The sequence below is a fragment of the Hemitrygon akajei genome, chromosome 8 (assembly GCF_048418815.1).
Source record: "Hemitrygon akajei chromosome 8, sHemAka1.3, whole genome shotgun sequence".
Lineage (NCBI taxonomy): Eukaryota > Metazoa > Chordata > Chondrichthyes > Myliobatiformes > Dasyatidae > Hemitrygon > Hemitrygon akajei.
In genome coordinates this window covers 21544697-21560004 of record NC_133131.1, presented here as the reverse complement: position 1 = coordinate 21560004, position 15308 = coordinate 21544697, and the positions used below count along the sequence as shown (strand labels likewise).

Here is a 15308-nt window from a genome sequence, read left to right as displayed (position 1 = left end):
GGAAAGGGTCCTGATTGTGTGGAAAACATCATGTGTTGCAGTACCCAAGAAGGGTCAACCGAAAGTCTTGAATGACTACTCTCCGGTGCCCTTGTCACACATCAGGAAGACCCTGGAGAGGCTGGACCTGGCTCACCTCCAACCTCTGGTCAGATCAGCCCGTGACCCCCTGCAGTTTGCCTACAAGGAGCACATCGGAGTTGATGATGCTGTCAATTACATGCTGAACAGAGCCTACTCTCATTTGGATAAGCAGGACAGCACTGTGAGGATCATGTTTTTTGATTTCTCATGTGCTTTCAATTGCATACAGCCCTCACTGTTGAGGGAAAAACTCCATTCAATGCAGGTTTGTACTTCCATTGTACCCTGGTTAATGACTAACTCAATGGCAGACCGCAGTATGTGTAGCTTCAGAGCTGTGTGTCAGACCTGGCTATAAGCAGCACTGAGGCCCCACAGGAGACTGTATTGGATCCCTTCCTGTTTACCTGTATACCGCGGACTTTAGATACAGCACTGAGTCGTGTCATCCACAGATATTTTCTGATGACTCTGCAATAGTTGGGTGTATAAAGGGAGGACGGGTGGAGGACTTTGTCAAATGTTGCAAGCTGAATTATCTGCAGCTCAACATCAGTACCACAAAGGAGATGGTGATGTATTTTAGGAAGTTCACTGCTCCGTTACTACTGATGGTGAGAACGTGAATGTGGTAAGGACCCACAAGTACCTGGGGGTGCACTTGGATGACAGACTCGAGTGGAGCACCAACACAGAACCTAGATACAAGAAGGGCCAAAATCACCTCTACTTCCTGAGGAGACCGAGGTCCTTTGGAGTATGCACACTTCTACATGAAATCAGCACGCCAGGCAGCATCTTTGAAAAAAGAGTAAACAAATTTTTGGGTCAACAACCTTCATTAGGACTGGAGAAAAAAAGCTGAGAAATTAGAGTAAGAAGGTGGGGAGGGGGAGGAAGAAATACAAGGTAGTAGGGATAGGTGAAGCTGAGAGGGGTGAGGAGTGAAGTAGAGAGCTGGGAAGTCAATTGGTGAAAGATAAAAGGCTGGAGAAGGAGGAATCTGATAGGAGAGGACAGGAGGCCACGGAAGAAAGGGAAGGGAGAGGAACACCAGAGGGAGGTGATGGGCAGGTAAGGAGATAAGGTGAGAGTGGGAAACAGGAATGGGAAATGGAAACCCTCCTGGTTTCTCCCATCACCTTGTGTTTCAATCTCCCATCCCCTCACCTTTAAAATCTACTCATTTTTTTTCCCCAGTCCTGCCGAAGGGTCTCAGCCTGAAACGTCGACAGTACTTTTTTCCCCATAGATACTGCCTGGCCTACGTATGTTCTCTTTTCTTCCCCCCCCCCCCCCCCCCCTTCCCCACCAGACAGAGGATACAAAAGCCTCAAAGAACATACCACCAGGCTCAAGGACAGCTTCTATTCTGCTGTTATCAAACTCATGCATGGATCTCTTCTATGATAAGGTGGACTTTTGTCCATAATTTACCTTGTTATGATCTTGCACCTTATTGTTTACTTACACTGCACTTTGTTCTGTAACTTTTAGACTTTATTCTAAATTATTATGATTTTACCTTATTCTAGTTCAATGCATTGCATGATGATTTGATCTGTATAAGTACAGTATGCAAGACTAGCTTTTCACTGTTTATCTTGGTACATGTAACAACAATTGTTACATTTGACCTGATGGGTGAACATCTCATTCCTGGGCCAACTGACTACTGTTGAAGGTTAAAAGAATTTTATAAGAATACAAAAAATATACAAAGTGAATATAAATATAGAGTAAATGTTTGTGTAGTTTAGTCACTTTAGTATTCCTAATTGGTTTCTATTAAAATACATATTGGGAGAAATTAATCTGTACCATTTAAAAGAAAACAATTATAATCAAGGTAAATATGACATTTCCCAATTATCACTAATTGCAGAAGTAAACCCAAGTATTTAACTTTATCACTGTACTGATGATTAATTTAATCAGTGTATTTAATAGCTACAGTCTTGTAATTTTACAAAATATCAATAAATGATATTTATTGATAGAGCTATCCTCATTTGTTTGTATTTTTGTTTCTCTTTAAGAAATATGTAATCTATTAATGCAACCTCTACCCTTTTTTAATAATTTAAGGGATTCATGACTTTTTGGATTTGAAAATTGGTGTCATTTTATAAAATAATTTTACATATGTGGCAGACATTATAAATTCTTAAAGTTGTATATTGAGTAGCTCAATCTCGAAATAGCAAGTTTTGCCATATTCAATTAGTAGCTTCTTTACACAGAGCCACTGATCTTCACCAATTAATTTAGTTCAAGGTAACACTTTTAGTACAACGTTCTGCAAAAATAGTAGTTAGCAAATATGAAATGAGAGAACAAATGAAAAAGAATAATGGAAATGAGATTAAGGAAATTTGGCAAAAAATTAAAAATGACTTCAGCTATTTCCCCTTTTTGAAAAACAAAGTATATGTTTAAAAAAAAAACCTAATCTTAGACCCTCTAAAGACAACCAAAAAGTTTATTTTGAAACATAAATAGTCAAAAAATACACAATTGAGGAAAGTATGGGTTTCTGATGTTTGCTATCTTTCAAATCAATTGAAATTGATCCACATCTTACACATTTGTTCCTCTGGTAATTCTGCTTTCTTTAAACCGTAAGAGTAAACTCTGAAGACAGAACTACATAACTCTTCTGTTGTAACAATCCAATTTGAAAATTCATTGTATAACAGGACTTTGTACATCAGTGCTACATTTTGATTAAATGAATCAAACAGTACCATTTAATAACATTTCAGTACAAGTATTAATAATGCTTGCAGCACTGTAATGTTTGCTATTATTTCTACTAACTAAAGATGTACATAGACTGCATTCTTGAAAAGTGCACAGTTAGATAAGATTTTCAAATTCAATACTAATGGCAAAATGAGTCACTGATCATTTAAGAAAAGAAATCAGAATAGTATTTGCTGTTGGCTTTATACACAAATGTCTTAGTCATTGAGACAATTATTTTAAACAATCCATGCAAAATTATGAAAACTGAGTCAATATATAAAGATGGTATTATTTCATAGAATGTAACAAACCTCTAACGTTGATTTTAATTACTTAATTGGATCGATAAACAATAATACAAGGAGTAATTTTATATACAACATACCCCAAAATTTAAGAAAACAAATATAATGAAGTGATTTACCATCCTTGAAGAGAAGAATAGGGGGCTATAGGTATTATGAAACAGACTTATCTGAATTTATGACATTCATTTAACCCCAAGCCATCATTAGCAGACATCATACCAAATTTGATCCAAATTATACAGCGATTTAATTGAGATCAGAAGATGTTATTTATTACACTTTGACATTATGTTCCTCATGTATAAACAATCGTAATGATGAGGTAAAAATATACATTATTGGAACTCAATAATTACGTTTAAAAGGCATTTATCTTCCCAGTGCCTTATCTTTCTAATTACTGTCTATCCTCTGGAAATATACCTTATTCAATGAAGACGAAATATATAAATAGTTATTAATTGTATTTGTGTCAGAGTACTCTGTGAGATGTATGGCATCAACTCCATCTCTTTGCTTTGTGTTTCAAATTACAAGATAAACAATGTGTAAGAGACAACAAACCACCCACAAAAAGTATTTCTGATAAACTATTAACATATGCACACACACACACACACACACCTCAAAAGGGAAAAAAGTCTGAAGCCAATAGTTGCTTTGTTTTGCTATTATTTTAGTTTGTGTTTCCAGTTTACCACAGCTGAATAAGAAAAACTGATCTTTGGCTTAGGTAAAAATTACATGTAAACCTCAGAGGCACCCTAAATCCAACCAGAGATGACAAATTTAAATTAGAATTTGAAAGCAGGCAATTATAAGAAATTTCAGCCAAAGCTATAGGGAGACAAAAATAAACCCATGTATCTCAAGGTTCCAAAATATTCAAATGAAAGCAGCAGCATCCATATTTGTAAGAAATACCAATCCAAGTACACCAAATTAAGTTTCAAGTAAATGCAGTCCATCAAAATCATGCAAACTTTTCTTTAACCAAAATTATACCAATACTTCATTCATCCTGTTTCAGTTTTTACCATTATTGTTGTTTAACACTGAAGTAAAATCCCAGGAATTCAAACGTCACTTGCTGTACTTTTTTAGTTAGTATGAACATGTTGTTAGCGAACCATGATTGTTGCTATGCGTTTGAGTCCACAATTTTGCTGTCACTATCACTGTTGCTTAGTGGTCGTCTTGTTGCCAACCTGGATTTGAAGTAGTCTTCCACACCATCCATGTTATCATCAGAGTCGTCAACAGTCATGTGTCGACGATACAAGGGAGGACTGAAACAGATGGGAATGGAATGGGAGGGGTTGGAGAGATTATTACAAAAAATTGTCACGCAAGAGAATAGATATTGATGCAATATTGACTCCATATCAATATTGGGTTAAACCTTCCCTGGTACAATTTCACAGTTTTGATGTACTTCCACCTTCAAAATGTGCATTTAAGTTTCAGCAAGTATCAAATGTTTATGCTTGCAGAGGTTATAAAAGGACAATAAAACATATATAAAAACTCCAATAATCTAGCACCATTGGGACTTAGGTGATGCCAGTCTAGCATACGACTGGATACCTAAATCAACTTTGACTTCAAATTTTCACATACTGCAAAATAGTACAATAAATGTTCTGGTGAACCCAGTGAATTTTCAAGGAGCAGGAAATATATTAACACACGCAAAATATTGGATAAGGGAGTATCTAAGGAGGGGAATAAAAATATAGAACTGTACAGCACAGTACAGGCTCTTTGGCACATGATATTGTGTCAACATTTTAAACTACTCCAAATTCAATCTAACCCCTCCCACACAGTCCTCATTTTTCTTTCATCCATGTGCTTATCTTAAATGTCCCTAATTTATCTGACTCTACCACCACTCACTGTGTAAGTAACCTACATCTGATATCGCTCATATACTTTCCTCCAATCATCTTAAAAGTATGTCCTCTCCTATTAGTCATTGCTGCCCTGGAGAAAAGATGCTGGTTGTCTACTCTAGGCCTTTTATCATCTTGTACACTACTATCAGGTCTCCTCTCATTCTCTTTTCCTGCAAAGAAAAATATTATACCATGCTCAACCTTTTCTCATAAGACATTTCTTCCAATCCAGCTGACATCCTGGTAATTCTCCTCTAAAGCTTCCACATCTATTGTATAATGAGGTGACCAGTACTGAATGCAGAACTCAAGTGTGTTCTAACTAGAATTTTACAGAGCTGCAACTTTATCTCAATGTTCTTAACCATATAACTATTACAGCATGGAAACAGGCCATCTAGTCCGTGCCGAACGCTTACTCTCACCTAGTCCCACCTACCTGCACTTAGCCCATAACCTTTCCTGTCCATATATCTATCCAATTTTTTTTTTAAATGACAAAATCGAACCTGCCTCTACCACTTCTACTGGAAGCTCATTCCACACAGCCACCACTCTCTGAGTAAAGAAGTTCCCCCTCGTGTTACCCCTAAACTTTTGCCCCTTAATTCTCAACTCATGTCCTCTTGTTTGAATCTCCCCTACTCTCAATGGAAAAAGCCTATCCACGTCAACTCTATCTATCTCCCTCATAATTTTAACTATCACTCTTCATCAGACCAGAAATGTTGATTATTTATTCCCCTCCATAATTGCTGAATGACATGCTGAGTTTCTTCTAGCATTGTTTGTGCAGCTCAAGATTTCCAGCATCTACAGTAGCTCTTGTGTTTGGAAAATCTACCAGCACGAGATCCTCGCTCAAGTTGCAAATCTACCCAGGTTCCTCGCCTCTGGTGTTCTGGACCTCAGCTCCAGCTCTGACTGTACACCTTACTCACAGTCAGGTCCCAAACCCGGCTGCTTTCTGGACTCTTGATCCAATGGCACACCTCACTCACGCTCTGGATCCTCACCTCCCATTATGGATTGACCTTCAGGATTTCTGAACAATCTGATGCTAGTTTATTGGAGTTTTACTATCATTTTGCTCTTTATATAAATGTGTATGAGTAAGTTACTGGATTAGTTTCTGTTAACTTCTCTATCAGAAATTTAATGCAATGTTGAGCTACAGAATACCAAGCTAACTACTGAAAATTAGCAGTAATTCCACTTTAAACATTAAGAGAGCTGATTTCAGCTTTCCTTTTCTGTAGACTAGAACACATTAACTACTCAGTGAACTCCAACCAGCATCATGCCACAGATATAGCTAACCCACTTATCAAAGTTAAGAATGCTAGGTAGCAAGCAGCTACAATGTATTTTGAGGCATATGTACCAGCCATCAGTAATTTTGCAAGTTGTTGTTAAATATTGTTAACCTTGACAACTATTACTACATAACATCTCAATTACATTGAGATAAAATTTGGTATACTATGGAATAAAGGTTCAGTGCTGGTTGAAAAAGAAATTGTGCAATGTCTATAACTTTAGGACAGTAGAATCATAAATAGTAAGCCTTTAATCTTCTACCACCCTGTCTTGAAAGACTTAAACCTAAATATGAAAAGGTGTGAGGAAGAAAATAATACAGACAGTAACTTCCACATCAAGGAAATTGGATAAAATATTCACCACACACATTTAGCACTTAATGTTAAGAATGTTAATACTGCTGAAGATAGTTTAAAGTTATTTCAGCATAAAAGAAACCATGCATTTTCATACATTCATTAAGATGAGGAATGAAAACGCCAGAAAATATTTCAGAATCCCCGGGCTAATATTAACCTATCCTACTGGACAGAAAAATGTGATTCTACCCTTCATCCACAACCCATAATAATAATTAGGTTCTTCTTGTCCTCATCTGCACACATCCACATTCGTTAGATGACCCTCCATAATTTCCATGACCTTCAACAAAATTTCACTACCAGACATCTTCCCTGCCCTCCCACGTCACCTTCCGTTTAGCATTCTAAAGTGTCCATATTATTTGCAATTCCTAGTGCACACTTTGACCTTCAACACCAACTGGATTTCACAACTGAGACAGCAATTTCCTTTTTTACCTCTATCCTACTGCTATCCAGGCCCCTTTAATCTGCTTCCACCACATGAGACTATATCTTACAGTTTCAGTGCAATTCCTTATTTTCTCTTCTGTATGCCAATACAGGTTCTTAAAAGTTATTGTTCCCTTTACATTTTTTCTCCATACCCTAACCCCTCTTGTCTCCATTGCCCCTTTATTTGTAACTTTAAACCTGTTTTCTTCCTCATTTTTAAAAATTCCTTTACTAGGTTTCTCAACTGAAGTGACTTAGCCTGTTGATTGCTTCCTTGCAAGATACTGGTGGACATGTTTGCTAGAGCTGTTAAGGAGGTCTTAAACTAAGTTCGCAGGGGGATGGGAACAGAGCAATAGTGCTGCGGATAGGGCAGTTGGTATACAAGTTGATGGGAGTGTGTAATGAGACTGAGGATGGACAGGATGAAATTGCAGTCATTGGGATGAGATGAAGTGTAACACGAGGTCAAAATCAAAAAGGATGATGAATACAGGACTGCAGATTTTATATTTGATTGCACGCAGTATAAGGATTAAGGTAGATGATCTAATAGCATAGTTAAGAGTGTTGCAAGTATGATGGTGTAGTTATCAGAGTTGTGGATGAAAAAAGGTCATAGTTGGGAGTTCAACATCTAAGAATACGCCTTGTATTGAAAGGACAAGCATGTAGGCAGAGTATGTGGGGTGGCTCTGTTGGTTTAAAAACAATGAAATCAAATCCATAGAAAGAGATGACATCAGATCAAAAGATGCAGAATCCTTGTGAGTCATGTTAAGAAACCACAAGGGTAAAAAGGCCCTAATAGAAGTTATATACAGGCCCTTCAACAGTAACCAGGATATGGGATATAAATTTCAATGGCAAATAGAAAAGACATGTAAAAAGGGCAATATTATGATAGTCTAGGGAAATTTCAATATGCAGGTAGAGAGGGGATTTGTAGAATGCCTATAAGATGGCTTTTTAGACAACACACACAAAATGCTGGTGGAACACAGCAGGCCAGGCAGCAACTATAAGGAGAAGCACTGTCAATGTTTCCGGCCGAGACCCTTCGTCAGGACTAACTGAAAGGAAAGATAGTAAGAGATTTGAAAGTAGTGGGGGGAGGGGGAAATGCGAAATGATAGAAGACCGGAGGGGGTGGGGATGAAGCTAAGAGCTGGAAAGGTGATTGGCAAAAGTGATACAGAGCTGGAGAAGAGAAAGGATCATGGGATAGGAGGCCTCGGGAGAAAGAAAGGTGGGGGGGGGGGGGGGGAAGCACCAGAGGGAGATGGAGAACAGGCAAACAACTAAATATGTCAGGGATGGGGCAAGAAGGGGAGGAGGGGCATTAACGGAAGTTGGAGAAGTCAATGTTCATGCCATCAGATTGGAGGCTACCCAGCCAGTATATAAGGTGTTGTTCCTCCAACCTGAGTTTGGATTCATTTTGACAGTAGAGGAGGCCATGGATAGACATATCACAATGGGAATGGGACGTGGAATTAAAATGTGTGGCCACTGAGAGATCCTGCTTTCTCTGGCGGACAGAGCGTAGGTGTTCAGCGAAACGGTCTCCCAGTCTGCGTCGGGTCTCACCAATATATAAAAGGCCACACCGGGAGCACCAGACGCAGTATACCACACCAGCCAACTCACAGGTGAAGTGTCGCCTCACCTGCAAGGACTGTCTGGGGCCCTGAATGGTGGTGAGGGAAGAAGTGTAAGGGCAGGTGTAGCACTTGTTCCACTTACAAGGATAAGTGCCAGGAGGGAGATCAGTGGGAAGGGATGGGGGGGACAAGTGGACAAAGGAGTCGCGTAGGGAACGATCCCTGCGGAAAGCAGAAAGAGGTGGGGAGGGAAAGATGTGCTTGGTAGTGGAATCCCGTTGGAGGTGGCAGATGTTACGGAGAATTATACGTTGGACCTGGAGGCTGGTGAGGACAAGGGGAACCCTATCCTGAGTGGGGTGGCGGGCGGATGGGGTGAGGGCAGATGTGTGGGAAATGGGAGAGATGCGTTGACCTGGAGGCTGCTGGGGTGGTAGGTGAGGACAAGGGGAACCGGTCTTCTCCTATCATTTTGCATTTCCCCCTTCCCCCACTACTTTCAAATTTCTTACTATCTTTCCTTTCAGTTAGTCCTGACGAAGGGTCTCAGCCCAAAACGTTGACAGTGCTTCTCCCTATAGATGCTGCCTGGCCTGCTGTGTTCCACCAGCATTTTGTGTGTGTTGTTTGAATTTCCAGCATCTGCAGATTTCCTCGAGATGGCTTTTTAGAGCAGCTTGTGGTTGAGCCCACTGGGGAAAGGCTGGATTGGATGTTGTGTAACGAACCAGATTTGAATAGGGAGTTTAAGGTAAAGAAATCCTCAGGAGGCAATGATCATAATATGATAGAATTCACCCTGCAGTTTGAGAGGGTGAAGATAAAGTCAGATGTGTCAGTATTACAGTGGAAAAAAGCGAATTACAGAGGCATGAGAGAGGAGATGGCCAAAATTAAATGGAAGGAGACAGCAGGAGAGTTGACAGTTGAACAGCAATGGCTGAAGTTTCTGGGGGCAATTTGGAAGGTGCAGGATAGATACATCTCGAAGATGAAGATGTACTCTAGAGGGTGTGGCAACCAAAGGTGACAAGGGAAGTCAACAGTAGTATAAAAGGAAAAGAGAAGGCATATAATATTGGAAAAGTTAGTGGGACGTTCGAGGACTGGGAAAATTTTAAAAACCAACAGAAGCAACTAACAACCAATAAGGATAAAAAAGATGAAATATGAAAGGTAACATAGCCAAAAATATTAAAGAGGATACCAAAAGATTTTCAGATATATAAAAACTAAAAAAAGAGGCGAGAGTGGATTTTGGATAACTGGAAATGACACTGAAGAGGTAGTAATGTGGGAACAAAGAAATGGAACTTAAATATTTTGCGTCAGTCTTCACTGTGGGGAAAAAAAACAGCAAGCAGTATGCCAGAAATTCAAGTGTGTCAGGGGGCAGAAGTGAGTGTAGTTGCTATTTCTAAGGAGAAAGTACTTAGGAAGCTGAAAGGTCTGGAAGTGGATAAGTCACATGGATTAGATAGACTACACAGCAGGGTTCTGAAAGCAATAGTTAAAGAGATTGTGGAGACATTCGTAATAATCTTTCAAGGATCATTAGATTCTGGAATGGTTCCAGAGCATTGGAAAATTGCAAATGTCATTCTGCTCTTTAAGAAGAAAGTAAATTATAGGATAGTTAGCTTGACTTCAGTGGTTGGGAAGATGTTGGAGTCCATTATTAAAGATGAAGTTTTGGATACTTGGGGGTACATGATAAGATAGTCTAAGGTCAGCATGGTTTCCTTAAGGGAAAACCTTGCCTGACAAATCTGTTGGAATCCTTTGAGGAAATGACAGGCAGGATAGGCAAAGAAGAGTCAATGGATATTGTTTACTTGGATTTTCAGAAGGCCGTTGACAAGGTGACATGCATGAGGGTGCATAACAAAATAAGAGCTCATGGTATTACAGGAAATATACTAGCATGGATAGCAGATTGGCTAACCGGCAGAAGGGAATAAATAGTGCCTATTCTGGTTGGCTAGCAGTGAGAAGCGTTGTCTGGCATGGTTTTATATTGCAACTGCTTCTTTTCATGGTATACGTCGATGATTTGAGTGATAGAATTGATGGCGTTGTGGCCACATTTGCGACGATAAAAAGATAGGTGGAGGGGCAGGGTAGTGTTGAGGGAACAGGGACCAGAGAATGCAGACTCAGAATAGAGGAAAGTCCACTTAGAACAGAGATGAGAAGGAATTTCTTTAGCCAGTGGGTGGTGAATCTGCGGAATTCATTGCCACAGATAGTTGTGAAGGCCAAATCATTGAATATATTTAAAGCAGAGATTGATGGGTTCTTAATTAGTCAGGGCCATAAAGGTTACAGGGAGAAGGCAGGAGAATAGTGTTGAGAAGGATAATAAAGCTGCCAATGTGGAATGGCGGAGCAGACTTAATGGGCTGAGTGGCCCAATTCTGCTCCCATATCTTATGGTCTTCCGTTTTTTTCTTCATGGAAAGAAATATGGATTTAGGTTTGTGACCTTATGTTAATGCCTCCCACCCAATTTTACTCACACTTCTCTTGACACCAATAAACAGACGTTCATCACAAACATACCCTTTTACTGAGCATCAAGATTAACATTCCTTCTACCCAGTATCACATTTCTATATGGCAGTAAGTTGCAACATAGAACTTCCTCTTTTCCGCATTAACTTTAGCAGCTTACCTGTTTCTGCACTGATATTTTATTTATTTCACATACTACCCATTCTGTGGCCTCTGCAATTATGTAATTACCAAATAGAACCTAATTATAGTCAAGGCTCTGCTGTAGACCCACGCCCATTAGGAATTGATTGAATCACCTCAACTCATTTAACGTAAGACCCTCACAATATCTCAAACGAGACTTTTATCCCACAGATAAAAGCTAGATCTGAATTCAGTCTCATACCTATTCCAAACTACAACCCAATTCCACCCCATGCCATTTCTCAATTGCTGCAGAACACATTGTTAACTGCAAAACTTAGTTTTTTTCCCCAATATTAGTAACTTAGAGAAGGTGAATTAAAAGTTAAGCATGCAGCTTTTGTCCAGATTCACACAGATTCATAGAAACCTACTTCATTATTCACTCTCTGGTCGGTACAAGTACTTCATCATCACACTGTCTACTTGTTTCATTCTCTTCTTGTCACTTTTCTTCATTTTCTTTCCAGAATTTTCATCAGTTTTATCTTCCTTACCATCATCACCTTGTGAATAAGTTTCTCTTTTCTTTGTACTTCGTTTGACACTGTTGATACTTCGATATGAGACTGTAGAGCCTGAAGAGGAGGAACTGGATGATTCTGATGATTCAGAGTCACTTTCCTTCTTTCTTGATTTTTTCTTAGACTTTTTAGAATGCTTCTTGGAGCCCTTCTTTCGATGCTCCTCTTCTGATGAGGATGACTCAGAATTAGAACTTCTGCTTTTCTTGCTTTTGCATTTCTTATTTTGGGACTTACTTACATCTAAAGAGGATGATGATCTTCGAAGGCTGGTTGATTGCTTATTCATTTCTTCTTCATTCTCATCAGATTCTGGGTCTAGACTACTTCTTTTAAATGTAATTGGTTTATATTCCAGAACCTCATTAATGGCAGCCTCTAAATCTGGATCCAAATAATTCCGGTGACCTACTGGCTTAACATTAGAACTTTCTGATGACATTTCATCTGAAACAGATGATCTAGGTCTGGGAGGAACACTGAAACTTCGCCCTACAGAGTGCTGACTATATAATGACCTTTCACTTAGTGCCACACTTGGTGCAGCATCATCATCTTCCAACTCACCAAATCTACTTTTTGAAATGGATAATCTTGTGTCTAAATGACTAAGGGTTGAGCTTTGTAGTCCTAATTCTGATCTACGGTTGAGCAAAGGACTAACTGGACTGTACACATCACTACGATTATCATCGAGTCTTGAAAGGCTTCTTCTCAAACTGGATGGAGGACTGGTTAAAGCAAAACTCACAGATGATTTTGCATCATCGTCAGCTTCCAAACTACGTCTTATGGAAGCTCGGCTTACAGGAACTGAAACAGTAGAAGCTTTGTCAAAGTCAGGACTGGTCAAGGCCCATCTCCTGTCTAATCCTTTCCTTGCTCTACTCGTTGCCTCTGAATATGCCTGAGAAATAACAGATCCCCCATCATCCAAGTCATCAGCTGCTTGGATTTTTTTCCATGAAGTAGTAGAAAAGCTGTCATTTAAATTGTCTGTACTGGTGGCTTTCTTTGCTTTTCGAAATGATCTCTCGGGTGACATTGATCGTTCTTTACTTAGTGTTGAGAGAAGAGAATCATTATTACTTTTACCACTGAGAGAATCCTTCATATTCCCTCGTTTACGGTAGCTGAGGGAACTCATTACAGAAGCAGGTCTAGAGTCCTCCACTTCTCTCCCTTCCTTTAATTCCTTTCCTTCCTTCCCCTCTTTCAGGTCTAAACTAACAGAAAATCTGATTACAAGAAGATGGGAAACAAAGGAAAAGAAGATAAAGGTAAATGAATTATAAAGTAGAATACATAGAATAAATAAAACAGTAATGGTCAGTTAAAGAAAAAGATAAAGAAAAAACATTCAAAAATAGCTTCTGAAGTAGGCACTTGTGATGGCTCAATTTGCATGGTATCTAGAAGCTAAATCCATAACAACAGTTTTTTACTGCAATAAATTGGAAAGCCATCTTCATTTTGCATTTATTAAGGTAGGAAAATAATACTCAATTAGATCTTTTAAGATATCATTAGTGAGAATGTCACTGTGTATATTTCAGAATCAAAGCAGTGAAAAGAAAATGTGATGAATTAATTTTAGACTAACCTTGAGCTTTTTAGGCTTCCATCATCTGAGCCCTTGTTCTTTGACAGCCAGGACTTGACACCATCCACACGTTTTTCAACTTCAGAGTCTGTGTCTGAATCACATTCACTGTTTCAAGACATGGATTGAAAAGACATGTTTATAAATTTCTTTCTTAAGGAATAATGATGTATTCAGGTAAGACACTCATGCAAAAGCAAGGAGATCCATTTCAGTAAGTAGTATACTTGTTATGTTCCAGCTCATAGATTTTATTTGTTAAATATATTATTACACATACAATTAATGTTTTAAAACACTGGTAACAAATGCAGTGAGATCTATCTATTATTCCACTTTACTGATGTAAACATTATTAATGACCCCATTATAAAACAATAATCTGATACTTCTGGACAATTGGTTGGTTTTGAGCAAGGGGAGTATCTCAGTTTTAGTATTTTATCCGATCCCATTATGCAAACTTTACCCAAAACACCATTGTTCATATGTATCATTGACAATTCTACTGACAGGCTAATAATGCACTAAGGCAGCTAATAATCAGCAAGCTCAAATATACCACTTGAAGAACACCTTTACATATTCTTCAGGCATTACTAAGTACAAACACAAGATACTGGAAATCAAAAGCAACACCCACAAACTGTTGGAGGAACTCAGGGCTGGCAGCATCTATGGAAAAGAGTAAATAGTCGACATTTTACTCTTTTCCATAGATGCTCCCTGACCTGCTGACTTCCTCCAGCGTTTTCTGTGTACTACCAAATACCTTGGCACTGAGTAACTAGGCAAAATAGGCAATTTGATTGGCTCTGCCCACTCTAATCTAGCAATCCTAGATCAGCTGTTTTTTTTAAAAAAAAAGTAAAAAGACAATTTAAGCTGAAGGATCCCATTTAAAATCAATTTGAGACAAGAATTGTACATCCCTATAAAGACACAAAGAAATCATGTTTTATGATGACCCTGTCTAAATTTGACCTGATATTCCTAGCACATTAAATCTATGCTACCTCTTCATTATACCACAAGCAATGCTAATTACACTGTCAATTGCCTCATTTGCCTTATTGCAAGAGCAGGTTTGTGTGCATCAATTAAAATTAGCATGTACTGATTATATCCGGCCTGTTCTTAAAAACAAATGCATGTGGCTGTAATAGGTAACAGAAATCAGTAACTGTATCCTGCTAAAATGACTCATGGCACAACATAGAGCAGAGGCTGCACAGTTAATGCACTGTGGAGGGAAGGAAAATAAGATCTATGGTTAAAATGGAGAATTGACACTGTGCTAATTGGTAGAATAATTTGATGGGTTTATCAGATAGACCAAAGACGAACTGGACGTGTTGACTTGCTTCATCTCCCTGCTGGCTATAAAATGGGACATGAGAAACAAGCATTTATAACAACAAAAATGTGCAGAATATAGTGGACTGCATTGAATCTTGAGACTGGCCAAATACAACAAAACCTCTGCAGCAAAATTATTTGACTGGACATTCCCATTTTTTTGCACCATAGCACTTTATATTATACATGCAATAGCCATTTGGGTGTGGATCACACACCAAGTCAAGAGCTAAATGATCAAATCTTTATCTTTTACCCTCTAGTGAGTCTTAGAAGTTCAAACACAAATGGCACAGCAGACTGCTGTGGAATGATAAAATTATGCCCAGTGGATGACTATAAGGCCAGTAGAAAACGAGG

The 15308-nt window shown here is 38.7% G+C and overlaps 1 protein-coding gene across 14 annotated transcripts in view; it reads right to left on the bottom strand.

The window, feature by feature from the left end:
* Window positions 1-2548: 2548 nt before the first annotated feature.
* myo18ab (myosin XVIIIA b) overlaps window positions 2549-15308 on the bottom strand; it is a 218052-nt gene continuing 205292 nt past the window's right edge. For 10 of the 14 annotated variants that reach the window (XM_073053414.1, XM_073053417.1, XM_073053416.1 and 7 more), the window contains 3 exons: window positions 13590-13697; window positions 11837-13224; window positions 4292-4429 (listed from right to left, as the gene is read on the bottom strand). In XM_073053414.1, coding sequence (XP_072909515.1) covers window positions 11841-13224; window positions 13590-13697 — 1492 coding nt within the window. In that variant the 3' untranslated portion in view covers window positions 4292-4429; window positions 11837-11840. Of the gene's footprint in view, window positions 4430-11836; window positions 13225-13589; window positions 13698-15308 lie in introns of all 14 variants that reach the window. The other 4 variants (XM_073053423.1, XM_073053424.1, XM_073053426.1 and 1 more) reach the window with 1 other exon arrangement.